Source organism: Argopecten irradians, chromosome 10 (assembly GCF_041381155.1).
Source record: "Argopecten irradians isolate NY chromosome 10, Ai_NY, whole genome shotgun sequence".
Lineage (NCBI taxonomy): Eukaryota > Metazoa > Mollusca > Bivalvia > Pectinida > Pectinidae > Argopecten > Argopecten irradians.
Window position 1 is genome coordinate 28,183,504 of NC_091143.1, and position 19,053 is coordinate 28,202,556.

The following is a 19,053-nucleotide window of genomic DNA, read 5'->3' on the forward strand; positions in this document are numbered from 1 at the left end:
CTTCATAATCATAATATTCAACAGGTTCTATAACTACATATCTATATACTAAAACTAGATTATATCACCTACGCTAAACATGGTCCTAAATATATTGAAAAAAGTCACCATATCAATTAACTCATCTTTCTGCTATTGCATAATTATTATGTGCCCAAAATCATTGACATGTCTGTTTATAAAATCGCATTTTCTGAAAACTGCAATATCTGTTTATTTCACAGCATCTTATAAACAACGGTATACAATAGGTTGAACGTTATCAACGTTATAGAAGGTTCTCTATATATTCAAAACGTTTCTCCAACAGAACGAACAATATCTATACAACATCTGTCGATATGATATTTCAAGATGCAATATTTTTCTAAATAATTTAAACGACAAACAAGCAAATCTATAATCAAAACAGATTCGTCTTTGATGATAAGCTTTCCAATAGCTTACAGATATATTTAATAGTCGTTCAAAATATGTGCAAAAACGCATCAAAACGATATCGGGGTTAACATGAATATCCAAATAGATACCACTTGTAGCATCCATCTATTTCCCGCGCCTAACTGAGATAGATGGCCGCCCATAACCATGGTAACGTATGTCGGTAACACGTGGCCAAATCCACAGACGGATGGGTCTTATTCACGACTAACACCTGGAAATTACACGACTGATAGGCGCTGATGACGTCACACACACTAACAATTAGCCATGAGGTTAATAATGCTAGATCGAGGATGCCACGTAAGGAACTATAAAAATTGTTTCTGGTGGTATTTGATAGGCTTAGGCATGTTCTGCATGGAATCTGCGACGAGATGGTGTTAAATTTCGGACGTGGAAAGAATCGCCAATGCGTCGGCATCTATCACAACGACATCTAACTTTGGATCCTGTAGTCGCCTGCATACTGTGCTAAGTTCGCGACATTTCCTATCACTGTTTAAGGATATTTTGCGGTAACGATGTTACAGAAGCAGCTCCGACCAAAATCATCCTTGCAAAAGCAGACGCCATGTCAGCAGGGAGTGTAGCACTTCAACCTCTGATATTGATTTGACTATTAATTTTCGTAAATACCAAGATTATCTGGAAATTAATTTGTTTGAAAGGCAACATGAAGTTTAAAGGAAGAACAAAATACAGTTTTGTTCATATTCAAAACAGAACGGAAACAACTGTTATTCATTCATACTTTTGGTAAAGGAACGTAAAATCTCCAGTTGCTGTGATGGGACATACAAATGGCGTCCTAATTTGTTCTGTCAGCGCACACACTGTCCACAAATCATCTCATTACGGACGTCCGGCATATTCCCGTCAGGATATGACACTCGTACTAGCAATCAATCCCGAAACCCGAAACGTCTAGCAGACATTGATTTGACGAAAAAACATTTAGATGATTTCGACCAGTATCTAAACTAATTCCGGTCAAAGCAATGGCCCGAACGCAGTGGACTACCAGGACCACTGGGGTTGAGAAACATAACCTTACGTTTGTCGAATTATATTTATCTTATTGACAAATGAAACATGTTCTTCAAAATTAAAATACTCTTTGGCCTTGTATCTGCCTACTTGTCCCTGCTTGCTGTAATTATCAATCTCAGCAGTCCTGTCGCTTTGTGTAGAGTCAAGAAGGCTAGTTTGGATAATGTTCGAGCGAAGATTTTTTTTGGTTTGATTAGTTTAACGTCCTATTAACAGCCAGGGTCATTTAAGGTCGTGTCAGTTTTGTTGGTGGAGGAAAGCCGGAAAACCCGGAGAAAAACCACCGACCAGCGGTCAGTACCTGACAACTGCCCCACATAGGATTCGAACTCGCGACCCAGAGGTGGAGGGCATGTGGTTATATGTCGGTACATCTTAACCACTCGGCCACCGCGGCCCCCGAGAGAGCGAAGATTCGTTGGCGTTTCTAGAGAGCTTGATTTAATTGTGTACGGCAGTTGTGTCCAAACATTGAATGGCTACTTTGTAAACCAGACTCACATTGTTGGAATGATAGACGGTTGTTTCACATGTGGTCAGCCATACTAAAGGTAGCTGTATTGGCCTGTGTAGAGAGAGAGAGAGGCCGACCAGATGTAAACAACGTAATTACAACCATACAATGACAAGAGATACATTTCAGAAAATTTCTCATACATCGTCTGATTGTATAGAAATGCTTTCAGCGAAAATCACTCCATGATTTTACCTAATCTGAGAGTAGCTTTTTACCAAATACGCTAGAATCGTATATTGTCTGGGAGAAGTGTGTCAGTGCATTAAGCACTTGAAGCTTAGGCCTAATTGTCATCTTTATGCAATTGTTTAGCTCATCAGTTGAAATCAGTATCACTAAGTAAACTAAAAAGGCCAAGGTCGTTTTGCATGCTGGGACACCATTTGCGATCATCTCATTGACACTAGTATCGCTGACGAACAGCTCTACCAGACAATCCGGAATTGCTTTGATCAAATTTCCATAAAAACGACAATGATTATCCTTCGCTTCATGTAAACATGGTCGGGATCAGTAGGGAACTAGTTTCATTGATCCAGGGTCGTAGTTCGAGTATTTTATAACAATATCATATGCCTTTGTATGGCTGGCGAGTCTTCTCATTTGGAAGCAAGTGCCTGCCTAAGAGCGTTGTATACACGGGACGATGATGGCTGTAGGCGACACGACTGTATTACTTTTTCCTTGATTGCGACTGGTCGAATTAATGACGTCGATCTTTGGAAATCCCTGGAATGAGTTTTACTGACTCATTCCGTGAGCCAAGGAAATGTTCATTGGTTAGATCTCAGACTTTGAATTCCGACTAGGATTGTGTGGCACGTTCCCCGAGGTGTTTCCGGTCACTTTATTGCCACAGTCTGTTCCTTAGTGTTGTGTAAGTGATGTCTGTCAATCACTCAGCCCTAAAACCCTTCACATTTAACTTCATCATCAAATGACAAGGTCGCCTAATTAGCACCACAAGGTCAAAACTCTTCAGAGTCCACCATTTTGCTTATTGTTGTATCATATCAAAAGATGTAGCATCGCGAGTCATATTGAGACATTGCTTTATTTTTGTGACTTTTGCGTTTGATTTTTAAATATTTATAACTAAGAACATTTTATCTAAAAATACATAGAGTAGAACTTCGTTAAGTCGATAATGAGTAGAATTCATTTCTACTCGTTGTGTCGAACATATAGTTGCACATTATCAACGCGGTATATTTATAATCAATTAAAATTCGTTCAAAACTAACAAATCGCATTACCTCATCTTGCACCTTTCCCTGTAAAAATAAATCTAAATAAAACAATGTACTACAAATGGGGTTAAAAGTATATTGGAAACACTATATAGGTCATAATACAATTTTAATGCAATACCTGTAGAGTAGACATTTGTTGCTACCTGATAAGTGTACGTAGTAAGTGGATGTATTGGTTAAAGAGACAATTCGCTCAGGCTAATTATTTTACATAACCAAGAAGCAAAATATAACTTAAATGTATTGTTCTACATTTCTTATGAAACATATGACGTTAAACATTGACCAATTCCACGACATAGTTAAGTATTTTGATAAATATCGCTGAAATATCAAATCGTTGATCAATACGATTAAGCAGGTACAATATGGACGCTGTACCCATACCCGAGCCAAAGTCACGCACGTTAAACAAATGAACTGCATAACCACTGAGAAGGTGATAAAATGATTTTTTAGGCAAGACAATTCACCTAATAAGGTAAACACACTACTGTCAGAGCGATCTGAGCAGTTTTAGACAAAAGTTGCATTACTCTACGAGCAAGGGACAGGGTTCGACATACAAGAAGTTCGACCACAGTGTGTAATGGCGGGCAGCGAGCGAGTTTGAACATTTCACACACATGTCACCACCATGGGCTTTTCAGGTATATCACAGTAAAACCGACTGATCTAATTTCCATTAGAACTGGGTTTTTTCCGATATATGTACAAATTTTAGTGTTCTCTTAGACTGAATTGTCCCTTTAATTAATGAAAATATTATAAATAATGACAAATTATCCTAAATTTCGATAAAACTATATGTATGGAAAGTTGTGAGCTTATAAAGTAAAAGTAACACTTCATACGGAGTTGAACATACTCATCGAAAGCCGTTCTTTAACTGAACTTTCCTAGCAGTAGATGCTAAGCGAAATAACAGCTAAGTAATCAAATATGTATAATTGTTTCCGAATTCAGTAATATCCCATCGATTGTTAACCTTTATAAACATCTGGTAATCTGTTTTATCTTATAGATTTCAATCCAAAGCGTATGTGTTTAAATTTTACGACAATCGTTCAAAATGGTACAATTACATGTATAACTGTAAAAGGCGAAATTAAACCGTCACTCGAAACGTCAAATGCATAAAAACCAAAAGTCAGTCGTCGTTAAATAAGCTGCCCTATCAGTACTATTAAATCATTTGTCAACGCTCGATCAGTACTAGTAAAACCTATGTCAACGCTTAACAATCATTTTGCAAATGCATAATTTCAAAAATATACTGTTACATATAACCTTATTTATTTTTACTATTTCAGGACGAGAAAAACCAAATCATGACTACAAATGTATGGCTACGTCAGGTAAGATATTAAATGAAGAAAAAATACATTCTCTTCAAATAACGCTTTTAATCTGTGATATGTAGTTGCAATAAATGAAATTAGATCACATCACAAATTATTTTGAACATGTTAGCTCAAACATAGATTCGTACGTTTCGACCATTTAATATAGTACCCGCAGGCAGAAAATATAATTACCTGGCACGTGAAAAAACATTAAAATATGTTACCGCTGAAATAGGTACGTCTGTAGTATTTTATATGTGTTAGAACATTTGACATTATGTAATAGGACGGCTATAACTGTCGGTTACATATCTAGATCACTATTATGGATGTTAAGATGAGCTATTGCGATAACACATTGTAGATTCAACACGATATAATTTGATTTAAACCATACATTTTCGAAAGCACATCGAATCTGTGCTTGGGATATAGACGTTGTTCCTGAATACGAAACCCGTCCCCATCGGGAACATAGTATCCATCCTAACATCTGACGGATGCTTCATACTCTATCGCTACTATTTCATACGTAATATAAGTCATAAATGTTTTATATCGCTGATAGCATCGGTAGACATGTGTTAAATCACATTTAAAGTACAGAATCGCTTGTTTTACGAACGCCGAACTAACGATACCCTGGTCAATCACAGAGGAAGCGCGAACTAATTCAGATTGATTTATTTTTTGCTGCGTTTGACCAAGGCGTTGGTACTAATTCCGGATTCCGCGTGCCGTTTCCAAAACTGTACTCGCCACAGACGGATGCTGCAGCAGCTTTGACCGGGAAGCTTGCTATCAGAGAGAGCAGTGGTGTATCAATGTCTTACAGATAACTGTTCATAGCAAATCTATCATCGACGTAAGCGGAACAAAATATGGCTCTTGACCGGTAGATAGATGTTAAAGATGAAATATACCCTCTATATTTATATCGGTCTTTTGAAGTTCCCTGTTCGTGGTAATTTATATGAAATAAACACTAACAAAATGCACGCGTGGCATACGAGTCAAATATTTTGAAAATATAGTCAATCGATGAATGAATGATTGAGGTATTTGCGGTGCATTGCCGCATGCCATGGACATATCGCCCGAAGCTTTAACTGATATTGGTTTGATTTGGAAAATGAACATTTCCCGAAAAATTTATTGCATAAATTATGTTGAATGGTTTTGAAGTTTACTGAAAGCCTTGCTGTAATGGCTACGTTGCTTATGGTATGGTTTTTCTGGTGTGTGCTGAGTTTAAGTCTGAAGAATCTGCCTAGCTTGAAATACGTGTTTTAGACTTAATTACGCCACTCCGTTTTTGAGAATGTACATTTGAAATCCAAACGACTGTAAAGTGAGAGCTGTATGTAAGGGGAGAGCGCGGGAGAGGATAGGAAACCTCATCATCACTGTTCGTATATACAACATATAATCAGTATCCTATAAGTCTATCGCTGATAGCATCGGTAGACATGTGTTAAATCACATTTAAAGTACAGAATCGCTTGTTTTACGAACGCCGAACTAACGATACCCTGGTCAATCACAGAGGAAGCGCGAACTAATTCAGATTGATTTATTTTTTGCTGCGTTTGACCAAGGCGTTGGTACTAATTCCGGATTCCGCGTGCCGTTTCCAAAACTGTACTCGCCACAGACGGATGCTGCAGCAGCTTTGACCGGGAAGCTTGCTATCAGAGAGAGCAGTGGTGTATCAATGTCTTACAGATAACTGTTCATAGCAAATCTATCATCGACGTAAGCGGAACAAAATATGGCTCTTGACCGGTAGATAGATGTTAAAGATGAAATATACCCTCTATATTTATATCGGTCTTTTGAAGTTCCCTGTTCGTGGTAATTTATATGAAATAAACACTAACAAAATGCACGCGTGGCATACGAGTCAAATATTTTGAAAATATAGTCAATCGATGAATGAATGATTGAGGTATTTGCGGTGCATTGCCACATGCCATGGACATATCGCCCGAAGCTTTAACTGATATTGGTTTGATTTGGAAAATGAACATTTCCCAAAAAATTTATTGCATAAATTATGTTGAATGGTTTTGAAGTTTACTGAAAAGCCTTGCTGTAATGGCTACGTTGCTTATGGTATGGTTTTTCTGGTGTGTGCTGAGTTTAAGTCTGAAGAATCTGCCTAGCTTGAATACGTGTTTTAGACTTAATTACGCCACTCCGTTTTTGAGAATGTACCATTTAAAATCCAAACGACTGTATCGTGTGTCGTCTCGTAGTGAGAGCTGTATGTAAGGGGAGAGCGCGGGAGAGGATAGGAAACCTCATCATCACTGTCGTATATACAACATATAATCAGTATCCTTAAGTCTTCGTACCGCCGAATTATTAACGCCGGGTGACATGTGCGGGGATAGGTAACCAACACGCGATGTACGAGCACGCTGCACGTGCATTCCGAGATATAACAACACAACAACACGCGATTTGACAGTTTTAGAAAAGCAAACATATTCTGTATAATTATTACGTGCAAAAAAAATCCATTGTTTTCTGAACAAATTGCTTCGTACATTTTTTGTTTGTTATATTTTATTTTGAATATAAACTATGCAGTTTTATATTTAACGGGCCAAGTGTGTCTGTTAACTTAAATTTATTACGTTGCTTTTAATGCGAGAAAATCGATTTATTGGATTTTTTATCCATCAATTATTTGTATCTGTTAGAACTGTTTTATTTGTCGATAAAATTTGGTTCGAACATTATGAAAATAAATATTTGTATTTGTCTCTTTTTTTAAGTTCACCGTGATTTGGAATCATACGTTATAAACCAGCATTCAAGTCATACTTTGGCCAATTCCTGACAAAAATACCATAAGTACGGTGTGAAAAAACGTGAAACCAGAGTAGATGGTTAGATCTAAATTGTCGGATAACCAAATCTTCAGGCATCCTCTTCGCTAAAAGCATTGAAAATTGACTACATAAAAATGTTTAATTGCTACTCTGTTTTAATTGGGCATATTAACGAATGCTAGTCTCAATAAATGCATTTATTAGAAACAAATACTGCGACTACGCGATATTGTAATACAGTAAGGTAGTTTCTCATCGGGGTCGCTCAAAAATCTGCAAATGATCGAAACATCGAGGAAATGCCACACATGTTCCAGTGGAGCCGTACTTAGTAAACATGCGTGATATATATTGGACGACTGTTCTATGTAAGAAAGTCCGTTGTTGGCGTTTTGTGGGGAATTATACGGGTTAATTGCCAATACATATGTAGGTCTGTATGACAGGTTATATAAACGTATGTTTGGTTGTGTGGCGATTTCCTTTTGTTTTGTTCTGTGCATGATGGTGTAGTTACCTTGCTTTTTTATTGGCGAAAACACAGCGATGACGTGACCATTTGACCTGGTCAGATGTCAGATTCGTTTAGTTGTTTACAATAATAATCGCGTTTGTTGTATCTGTATGATTTATAGGTGGAACTTACCTATGCAGTCATTTATTTCTTACAATATGCTTATGATGCATTATCAATGACTTCAATTAATTCGATGAAGAATAAATATTTCATAGAGATGTTTCAGTCTTCCAGAATTAACTGTATTTGTTAGTTAATTAAATATATGTGTACATTCATGTTTTATTTATATTCTTGTAAATTTTGAGAAGCATATTCAATTAAGAATCAATTTTGTTTTATTATACACTGTAAAATTAATTATCCATTAACTATGCACTAGTTTAAAGATATACAGTATATATATATCTCAAATATTTGAAGTATTATATAAACTTAACATAAGACTAACCAGTAGTAGTTTCAACATATATTCTGTAAAAAAATAGCATTGTATTATATAACGTCTGCCAATAATGTGCTTTTTATTGCTGGCTGCATAACTAATTAATGCTTTATATGCATAATGCGTTTGCTATGAATCGCATATATAATGTTCAATAGTGCAATATATGGTAAAACCTCTATACTCGCGTCATTTTCTCCAGCAGAATTCAGAATTATACAATAAATATTGACTAAAAGTATTTTGTGAATCTATCCAGGAACTAATGAAATAATTACCATCATGTTATTTCTAGTAAGTAAAAGATTTATTGAAGAACAAATACATTTTCAGAATGCCGCATGATCAATTAAGATATTGCGACATCATTTGGTATTTTGTTCTCTTTTCCATTGGTAAATTACACTATGATAAACATATTTTTTGTTTAATCAGCGTCAAGTATAACAATAACTATGGCAATATATGGAGGTTTTACTATAAAACATTTAAGCATATATATGTTCTATCTAATCAAAGGCCTTTCTTTAATAAAGAAATTGTGATAATTTACTCACTTCTATATAGATGAAACCTACCTAGACTGTTCAGGTGTTCGGGTTCTGAAAATGCTGCATTATATTTTTACAGTTGGTTGTAACGGGCATCGTCTGAAAAATATGTTCTGTAATGGAAGCTTGTTTAAATTTCGTGACAATGATGGGGCTGTTTTATTATTATGTATATAAGCAGTATTCTATGGTGCCCATTACTGTCAGCGTACTTTATATGATGTATCTGTGTTGCTTTGGTATGATGTGACTGTGTCCCGCCATCACCAACTACCCCCTTCTCCTTCCCCTCGACTCTTTACCATCGCTTTTAAGACGCTCGTTAGGAATAACATGTCAAATAATAACAGTATTTAGTTCGTTGAAAAGGTTAAAGCGTCAAAAAAATTTCGATAATTTTCATGCATTAACAATTATGAATTTCTCTGTTTTTATTTTGTCAATGGGATAGAAAACACTTTTGATGCGCCATCACTAATGACCAAAGTCAAACAAACAACTGAGTTAGCTGATGAGTAAGCTAACCTCTGAGAAAATAAACACCTCTTTGCGGTCAGAAAACAACGTTTAAAGTTTTGAATATGCTGACACATTAATAAACTACATGTAAAATATATTTTCTTTGATAAACGGTTCAAACAAACGTTTTGTGTTTTTGTTTAAGTCTTTTTATGAAAAGAAATTACAAGGTGTTTGCAGTTCTCTAGAATATCCATTAGGATTTTTTTAGCTTATGTTTGCGATTTTTGTTTTTGACTTTACTTTTTGAAGATTTTTTTTCATTTCCCATCCTAGTTTTTATTCTATTCATGGTAAATAGCGTCGCGTAAAAATCGGAAATTGAAGTCGACCTTAATGTTTGGCCCATGGTTTTAACTTTTTAAGTTTGATTGTATCTGATGATTCAATCTCGTCATTGTAATTTACAGATAGATATTTATATCTTTTAGCGTTTTTAGAATCTGATGAATTGCTGCATTCTGCATTTTGCCCATTAAACCCCCCTCCAAAACAGTCCAAACTCCCATCTCATGTTGTAACTGAAAATGTCCTATTATTTGATTCCCTTGTGTGAGATGGACACAGTGACGTCATAGCTTGACCCTAACCCGCTTTCTGCTCTCTCCCCGTACTGACCAGGAGTGGTATGACTACAAACTTAGCTGGCAGAAGGCGGAGTATGGTGGGGTGGACCGGCTCTACGTCCCCTCCAAACAAATATGGCTACCGGACATCGTACTGTACAATAAGTAGGTAGAAGTTGGTAATAGTAAGTGTAGTGGTCAGCATGTCCGTCCTCCAATATACCACACGGACATGCGAACGAGAATACCAACAGGCAACTATGAACATGCACCCATAGTTGCCCTTATTTAATGCTCATCCAATGTGCATAGATATTTTCAGTCACATGAATTATTAGTAATAACAGTTTGAGTTTTAAAAAGTACATTAGCTCTAAAATATACAAATAAAGTTTGGTATAAAAGCGTTAATGAAGAAAAATGACAAATAAAATCGGTGGGTTTTTTCACTTGGGTTTGTTTTGGAATGACGATCACAGTGGTAATATTGGAGGATGTTATTGTTGTACGTGGTTAAGTCCGAGACTTACAGTGAGCAGGTAAAGTACTTTGGAGTGGTAGATGATCCTCCGCGGCCAAGTTCAAACACAAATCGTTATTTTTAGTATCATTTTATACAGTTTGGGTAATTTTCCTTTCAATTGCACCCCAAGGCGTTAGGAAATAGAAACAAGTAACTAGATGTCGATCGTTTGAACTGTGCCAAGTCAGGGTTTTGGTTCGGTGTCTTGTCAAGTCGTAAACAAGGTGTAAAAGGTAAGACATGAATGCCTAGCTATCACTCTTAACACCTCTCCTCAACACTGGTTTATAGCGTGGGGCTTTGGTTCTCTTATCGTTCAACGCTAAACTAACATGAAACGGTACAATACGGCAACAAGCAAGCCTTGCTACCGTAAATACCCTTCCGCACACTCCAATATAGTCCGTCCTTTCTTGGCCTTCTCAATTCCTGCATAACACGGGCATGCGCATGAGGCGTGGAACAGGTTCGTACTAACATCAAGAAATATGTAGTTTGCTGTTTGACTTTTGGTTTATAATTGTTTATTTCTAAAAGTGGTGGTATGATGCCAGTCTGGTTTGGAACCCGGCCGAATACGCAAACATAACAAAACTGGAGGTACCATCTCCTAAAATATGGACGCCTGATATTGTTCTCTTCAACAAGTAAGTGCGCATGTACCGGAAGTAACGATACATCAATTGTTTTGGTGTAAATCTGTTTACTGAAGTGTTTTGTAATGCAATATAGAAATAACATAATCTGTATAATTAACACGGGGTTTCTATTGTTTAAATCTGGTTCATTCCGAAATATTAATTAAAAATTTCATCTTTGAATAACTTTCATGTGTCAAATACAATCCATCATTAAATATATACAAATAGATGGTTCAAGCAAAAGTAAATTTTGTTATTGCAAGTGGTGTTTACAAGAACAATTATCATTATTACAGTGAATGTAATCAAAATATATTAAAAGTTAAAACAATTTAGGTTGAATGCCCCTCGTCTGAGGTACAACAGAGAACGTTACGCAGGTTCGTCATTAATAGATTTCTTTATGCAGTATTTATAAGATATACTGATGTTTGTATACAACTCATGTCTAACCTGACTCACTTTTCTTTACAGGTTTATATACTATTTATATTGTTACCATCAGCATGTGTCACCGTTTCACAATCAATGTCGTATACGGTAGATTGAGAACCGATCCCGTACAACTATCACATTTCCTCTATTCTACATGACGTAAATTGGCACTGGAATCCTTGTTGTTTTTGATCGAATGATTACACACAAGTTTTTATTTTGTTTAGATTGTCTCACGTACTGTAAGTGAAGTGCACATTATTTTATTACAGCCTTGTTTTTTTTCTTTTGAAGGATAGCAATGAACGTCACGTCACAGACTGTATCAGCACGTGACGCCTCGTGCGTCTTGTGAATGTCGATCTTACTTTTCAGACAAACTATCCCTAAACGAGGGATAGTCGAGAGCATACTGGAATACACAAAGCAATTACTCTCCAAAATCCCCTTTTTCTTCCCACGCCAAAATTTAATTTGCATTGATACATGTTCTGTGTTTTATTAGAACACTGCTGATTTATCACAAATTATCTCCCCATAGTTACTATGTACGTCACCAGATGGTAGGTCACGTCTCATCAGTTGTTGCATGGTAACGAAGCACACATATACATTATGATTAATGGAACCCAACAAATATATATTTCGTGTTGAAGATATTGAAGTAGTTATTTGTAAATAGAGGTTGTATAACGATCAGTTTGAGAGCAATTCTCTGTAAATTGCTCTACTTACACTTTGCTTTTGTACTCCGAAGATTTCCACATCGAAGATGGATACCTGCGATATGGTTGCCAGATACTGACCGTAGGTCGGAAGACTTTTGGAAAGTACTCCTACTTTCATGTTCAATTCAACATGGCCTTAAATGTTCATAAAACGTTGAATAGAATAAACACTCTTACGTTAGATCCTATGTATACTCTCACCCTGCCTGTACCACGCCCTTCCTGATCACCAAATTCTGCTATCTTCTTGAATGGTCACATGTCCCCCTTTCCTGGTGTCCCTCCCTTCTGTACTGGTGTTCCCCTCCCATTCCCCCTACACCAGTGCCCCTTCCTCCCAGGATAGTACACACTATCAATCTAATCAATACAAATGCATGTCGTTCTGTACACTTTATTGAGTATCTTAATGAAAAGCTGTTGAAATAAATCTGTGTCACCGGTGGTTACATAATTGGCCTCGCCGAAATGCCGGGACATATTGTATCTCGGCAGAATTGACGACTAGTTATATTGACAGACTTAATGCAGCCAAACACACAGAAACCAATATCTGTTGCTTGCGCTCCAAAAGCTGCCGAACTAGCGTTTTCCCTTCCAAAGGAACGACATCATGTTAAAATCGAAATCAGAAAAGTTGATGGCGGCCTTCTCCCCTAGGGTGTGCCTATTTGGGATTGGGATTTGTCACGTTTTCCCGTGATTCACGTGACAATTATTTATAAAAAAAGAGTGGTAGAAAGTGGCCGCATGGTTACGAATTCGAATCCTATCTTAGGTAGTTACAATGTAATGACCTCAGGTCGGTGCTGTTTCTCCGGGTGCTCCAGCTTTCCTTCACTTCCTAAACCTGCCACGCCACCAATTGGCTTGGCTGTTAAATTAAATCAATCAAACCATCGTAACCTGAAAATCTGTAAATCTATAAAATAAAGTAAAATCGAATGAACCAAATGCACTTTAATTGGTTTCATAATTTTGGTTCCATACCCCATTTGAATTGTACACCAGACGGTTAAATTTAAAAATGATCAAATTTAGTTTTATCGGTTGAGTTCATATCGCTCAAATTTTGACGGCGAAAATCGCCAGTTACATGGTAGATAAATCGCCAGTTACATGGTAGATTGTTTTCACCACCAAAACCTGGCACTGCCATGGATTGGTAATAGAATGCCAAAAACAAACGTACCCGTGTCCGTTCACTAACCCCAAAACAAACAAATCTAGTAATGGCATGGGGATTTCCACAATTAGGGCCATGTAAATCTAAATATACAACGAAGAAAATGTGATAAAAGTACCGTCTGCATTAATTTCCTTAAAATAGTAGTATTTTTTTATCATCATTACATCATGAAACTCTACTTTAGATATCCGACAAGGTTGTGTTATAATTGATAATATTTTAACAAACGTTAGTTTGAAGCCAGAAAGGCATACCACCCATCACGCATATGTAGTGTTATAATAACACTTCTCACTTGCACAGGTTTAAACACAATATGCATATATCAGGGTTAATATCCTTTTGTTTTAAATGACTTTGACCTTTCAGTGCTGACGGCCATTATGAGGTGACCTTGATGACGAAAGCTACTTTACACCCTAATGGTAAAGTTGTATGGGAGCCCCCGGCCATCTACAAGTCCTCGTGCCAGATTGATGTAGAGTTCTTCCCCTTTGATATCCAACAATGCAGTATGAAGTTCGGATCATGGACATATGACGGCGACCAGGTCGACATCATCCACATGTGTTCCGACGAGGCCATGGACCGGAAATTGATAGCCGAGGGAATCGACCTGAGAGATTTCTATCCGAGCGTGGAATGGGACATCTTGGAAGGAACTGCACGAAAGAATGTCCGGCGTTATGCATGTTGTCCTGAACCCTATCCGGACATAACATTTAACATCACAATGAGAAGAAAGACACTTTTCCACACCGTCAATCTCATAATCCCTTGCGTCTCAATCTCATTCCTTACTGTCCTTGTATTCTATCTACCCTCTGACAGTGGAGAGAAAATTACTTTGTGTATATCCATTTTGCTCTCGCTTACTGTGTTTTTCTTGCTGCTGGCTGAGATCATCCCTCCTACCTCCATCGTTGTGCCGTTGATCGGCAAGTACCTCCTCTTCACCATGATACTCGTCACCTTATCCATCCTCGTCACTGTCATAGTACTCAACGTTCACTTCCGGTCACCTTCGACCCACACGATGTCACCATGGGTACGGAGAGTGTTCCTCAACATACTTCCACGTCTGCTGATCATGCGCAGACCATCAACTGACAGAGAAGGAACACAGTCACGTGTTTCTGTAAGGACTTGGAATGGGGTGGAAGTGAGAAATTCTTATCAGGAACAAATCCGTAACACAATAGATGGTGAAGATATCCGGTTTATACGTCACGGTCTGGAGGAGCTCGTGGCGGCCGCCGAGACAGATTCCTGCCATAGACGTAAACCTGTTCCCATGGAGATACAAAACGCCGTCGACAGCGTCTTCTTCATCGCAGAACATTTAAAGTCAGAGGACCAGGAGAATTCAGTAAGTGCATACGTATTAGTCTGTGTAAATATGCGGAAACAGGTAAGACGTAATTGACTACAGAACAGGGACGCTGTTAACTCAATGTAGATCTAATTTAACCCATCATTTTCTTTAATAAGACGCCGCTCAAAAAATATCTCAGATTTTTTTTCGAATAGCTATAAACAAGGAAAAGGAAAGTAAGCTATTCAGTTAATAAAAAGTAAATTAATGAAAAACATACGCGGACATGATTTATCAGTAGCATGTAAATTAAGATCATATGGAATGTCTCTGGGAAAAAAGGCTAACTGGTTTAACCAGTGAAAAGACATAGCATGATAATAGCAGTAATATCAAGTAAGGTTTTTAGAATAAAGAAGGCTGACTTGGTCACGCGTACTCTTGTGTGTTATTGTGACGCTAAGCGCTTATGTGATATGGATTGCGGACAGTGCCGTGTGTAATTGCTGCGCGTGGCTTCGCACATTGTCTAGCTATTCTATTTCGCATTCTTCAACTTCCAATCGATTTCTTAAAATTGAAGAGAAAAGCAACTTTGAGGATAAATATCCCCAATTCTATTGAACTCGCGTCCATGTCACTCGATTCCCATTTTATTTATATTCATCCTGCATTCTGCCAATTGTAAGCTAATGGGGCATTTCATTTTTGCATTTGCCTTTTTCTGCCATCGAACCATTGAAATTGAACAAAATTGATTTAATGTTGACCTGTTGAGGTGAAATACTCGATTAATCTATTTGTAGGGCAAATGCATGTCACCGAGTCAGTACGCATGCGCGATGTTCTATGTTTAAACTCCAGATATTCCAATCATTAAACAGTACTTGTAATGCTCATTTTGTGACATGTGACGAACGAAGAATGTGATTAGTGGTATCTGGTTTGTCGCCTGTTCAGACTTCAAAACAGCTCAATGCTTTATCATTTAAAATTGATAAAAATGTACTTAACGAAAAAGTCCCTATAAGAACTGCTACAGTTGTAATAAAAACATTCAATTTGTGCTTACATCCAGGTAGGTAGCATCTATGACCTGTTACCAGATTTGCTTCCGATCTGGTTAACCAAATATGGCTAGGTACTTTAATTCATCCGCCAGGATTTGAAGATCCTGTTATAATGCGTAGAATGCACGCGCTTCATTCTGGGCTGTTAAACCGATAAATCAATGTTTCTCACTTTTTGTCTTATCTTTACATGTTTAATGCATGTACATTCCTTGTAGAGAGTATCGGATCGCAGTGAAACCCGAATTGCCCACTGTTCCCTCCATTCCCCTATAATGCACAGCACATACACAAGTTTTATACTATAATCCATATTAGGTATTTATTGACAATAATTTGTACGGATGATATATCAGTGAGCAATCTCAGAAAGACCGGCAAATCTAAAAAGCATGCCAAATGACAAGTACATGCATATTTGTGATGAACGTCGCGATAATACAAAATGACGGAATGTATGCCAGGCAGGTTTAACGACTGGTTTATGATATGTCGATCAGTTTTGCAAATTGTTATAAAGATACAGCGTTACGTAGGATTTGGCGAGCCCGATCTGACCTTGCCTATCTCGGTAACAGGTATTGGACAGGATGTCTTTGAAAGTATAAGTGACATTACCTTTAATATTTATCTTGACGTAAAGATTCTCGGTAATTACAAAGAAACCTGTCAACCCGTGATATGGTCCACTAGCATGTGTCATACTGCATATGTCGTAAACATGGACATCATTTGGACATTCCCAAAATTATTGTGGTGTTTCGGTCATAAATATTTTTTTAAATATTGCTAAATTACCAGTAAATCAGATTCTAAGATCATTTTAACGGTCCCTTTCGCATATGTGTAACTGTGGTATGTCCGTGGCATTCAGATGTTGTAATATTTCAAATTTAGTATCCTCATGCCAATATCGGAGTCCAACTCTGACGTCATACTTGTACAATTCGTCGCTTCTTAATATTATGCAAATGTTGGTTATACTTATGTGCTGTTTTTAGCACTAAATATCGTTTTGATTCCAAAGAAACTTATTAAAAACATCTGCCTAAATGTTTTCAAAAAACAACATGATGAAATTAGTGTTTAAGCGAATCCCCTATTACTCAAAATTGTACTAATTGTTGATCTTTATGAATATTATATTATATATTATCATTTCTATAGATAAAGGAGGACTGGAAGTACGTAGCCATGGTACTAGACCGGTTGTTTCTGTGGATCTTCACGACCGCCTGTGTGGTAGGCACTTTCGGGATCATCCTACAGGCGCCGACAATTTACGACGCCAGGATGCCCCTGACTCCCCAAGACACGTGCTTCCTGCCATCTTAATGATGACGTCATCGTATGACGATTCTATATCTGTGATAGTGACGTGGATGTGACTACATGCGCACGCGTGTTTGCAAAGTTTTACATAACATTATGCCCACTGTGTATGTATTTGGAACAGGTGTGACAAGTGTATGGGTATGGCTTAGCGAAAGTATTTCAAAACAGCAAACATTTCACTCAAATACTTTTTAAAATTTTATTCTTGAACAATCTAACAAACTATAACCCTTCCAGTTGATCTGGTTTTTGGAACATAATTTTCCTGAAAGAATTTGTTATTTGCATACCAAGGCAATGCGTCGATCTAGCACATTGTCCCATTTCAGAAATCGAAGAAATGTTTATACAAAAAGATACAGTAATCGCGTCCTGAATAAACATAGCTTATTTATCGCCTTCTTTATTCTAGAACATAGCATAACATAATTTATTGTACAGCCGGAATTGAGAATCCGGAACATATCAGACTTTAATACTATCCCCAATTAGACAGATGTCTTCTCGTGAGAGATGTTGGATCTGATTTCTTTTTTATCATTATTCTGAAAAAACCTACAAAAGTTCATACATAAATATGGGATAGAGAATCACCAGTATGGTTTCTCTGTTAGTTTTAGCCATTGCAAAGTAAATGTTCACATCACAAGAAAGTGCCTGAGTGCATAGCGATGTTTAATGTGCAGACTGTATGATGTAAGTGTGTATGTACGTTTACCGCTAAACCTTAGATTTAGATGTTTTTGAAATTTCCCCTGTATGTTGTTTAACAAAATACATTAGTTTAGTAGGAGTTAATGTGTCAACACAATTAAAACACGGCGTTTAAAGTCATGCCATTAAACGTTAAATATAACATGTCGAGGGGATACGCAATTCCGTATTCTGTAGTTTATTAGTTAAGTGAAAAAAGTAGGCACACAAAATCTCTAATGGGAACATTTTTACATTTGACCTTTCACCTCATCTGATGTTGTTGATTTTGTTGATTTATTCTTGTTTACATTGAAAAAAATCTAAATAGTTTACATAGTGAACAAAAATACTTTTGAGTTGTTTGTCTTTTAATGCATGTAAGTCTAAATTCCAAGTTGCAAAGCGAATGAACGTTGTTAAAAGATTTCTTACCAATAGGATGGTTCTGAATTGCATATGAATCCTGAATGTTTGGCACTGCATTGGTAGTGCTCTTTACATCGCAATGCTACTTATCAAAGGGGAGTAACTATTTTAATTGTAAAAGGTAGAAGAGGTTTTTTGGTTAAACATAATATTGAAAAACAATAGCAATGAGAAAACTCCTGCTGTTTCAAGGTCAAGGTCACCACACTATTCGGCCATTATTTCAGGTCCCCTGGGGATCCAAATAAACCTGTCGAACAGAACGTGCTAGACTGCCATGCACTGCGACATGAAATTTAGAATTTCAGTATTATACAAAGTGAAAATTCCAGAACAATGAACAATTCTCAATTATTTTTTTAAATATGAAAATAAATATTATAATTATGACATTAATTCACACTACCAACAGTGAGTTAATCCCTGGTACAACTTTGTCGTCTCCTAACTGGTCAGCACAGTATGTCCCTGGTTTAGAACAGTAATAAAATTAAACAACACACTTGCACAATGTATCTTAAAAGGGCAATGCCATCTACAAAGGTGTTTCCGTACAATAAGTCAAGTTCTCTTGGCTGATTAATATCAAAGTATGAAGGTCAAAGGTTCAAGTCATTAATTAAAACAAATATTGTTTATTGTGATAT

General features: G+C 37.0%; 1 protein-coding gene across 2 annotated transcripts in view; it reads left to right on the top strand.

The window, feature by feature from the left end:
• The window catches only part of LOC138333552 (acetylcholine receptor subunit alpha-like), a 31,476-nt gene extending 12,726 nt beyond the window's left edge, over positions 1-18,750 (top strand). The window contains exons 2-5 of one of the 2 annotated variants that reach the window (XM_069282005.1): positions 4,578-4,622; positions 10,104-10,213; positions 13,934-14,933; positions 17,117-18,750. In XM_069282005.1, the coding sequence (XP_069138106.1) occupies positions 4,578-4,622; positions 10,104-10,213; positions 13,934-14,933; positions 17,117-17,284 (1,323 nt within the window). In that variant the 3' untranslated portion in view covers positions 17,285-18,750. Of the gene's footprint in view, positions 1-4,577; positions 4,623-10,103; positions 10,214-11,108; positions 11,219-13,933; positions 14,934-17,116 lie in introns of both variants that reach the window. The other variant, XM_069282004.1, reaches the window with a different exon arrangement.
• Positions 18,751-19,053: the final 303 nt, after the last annotated feature.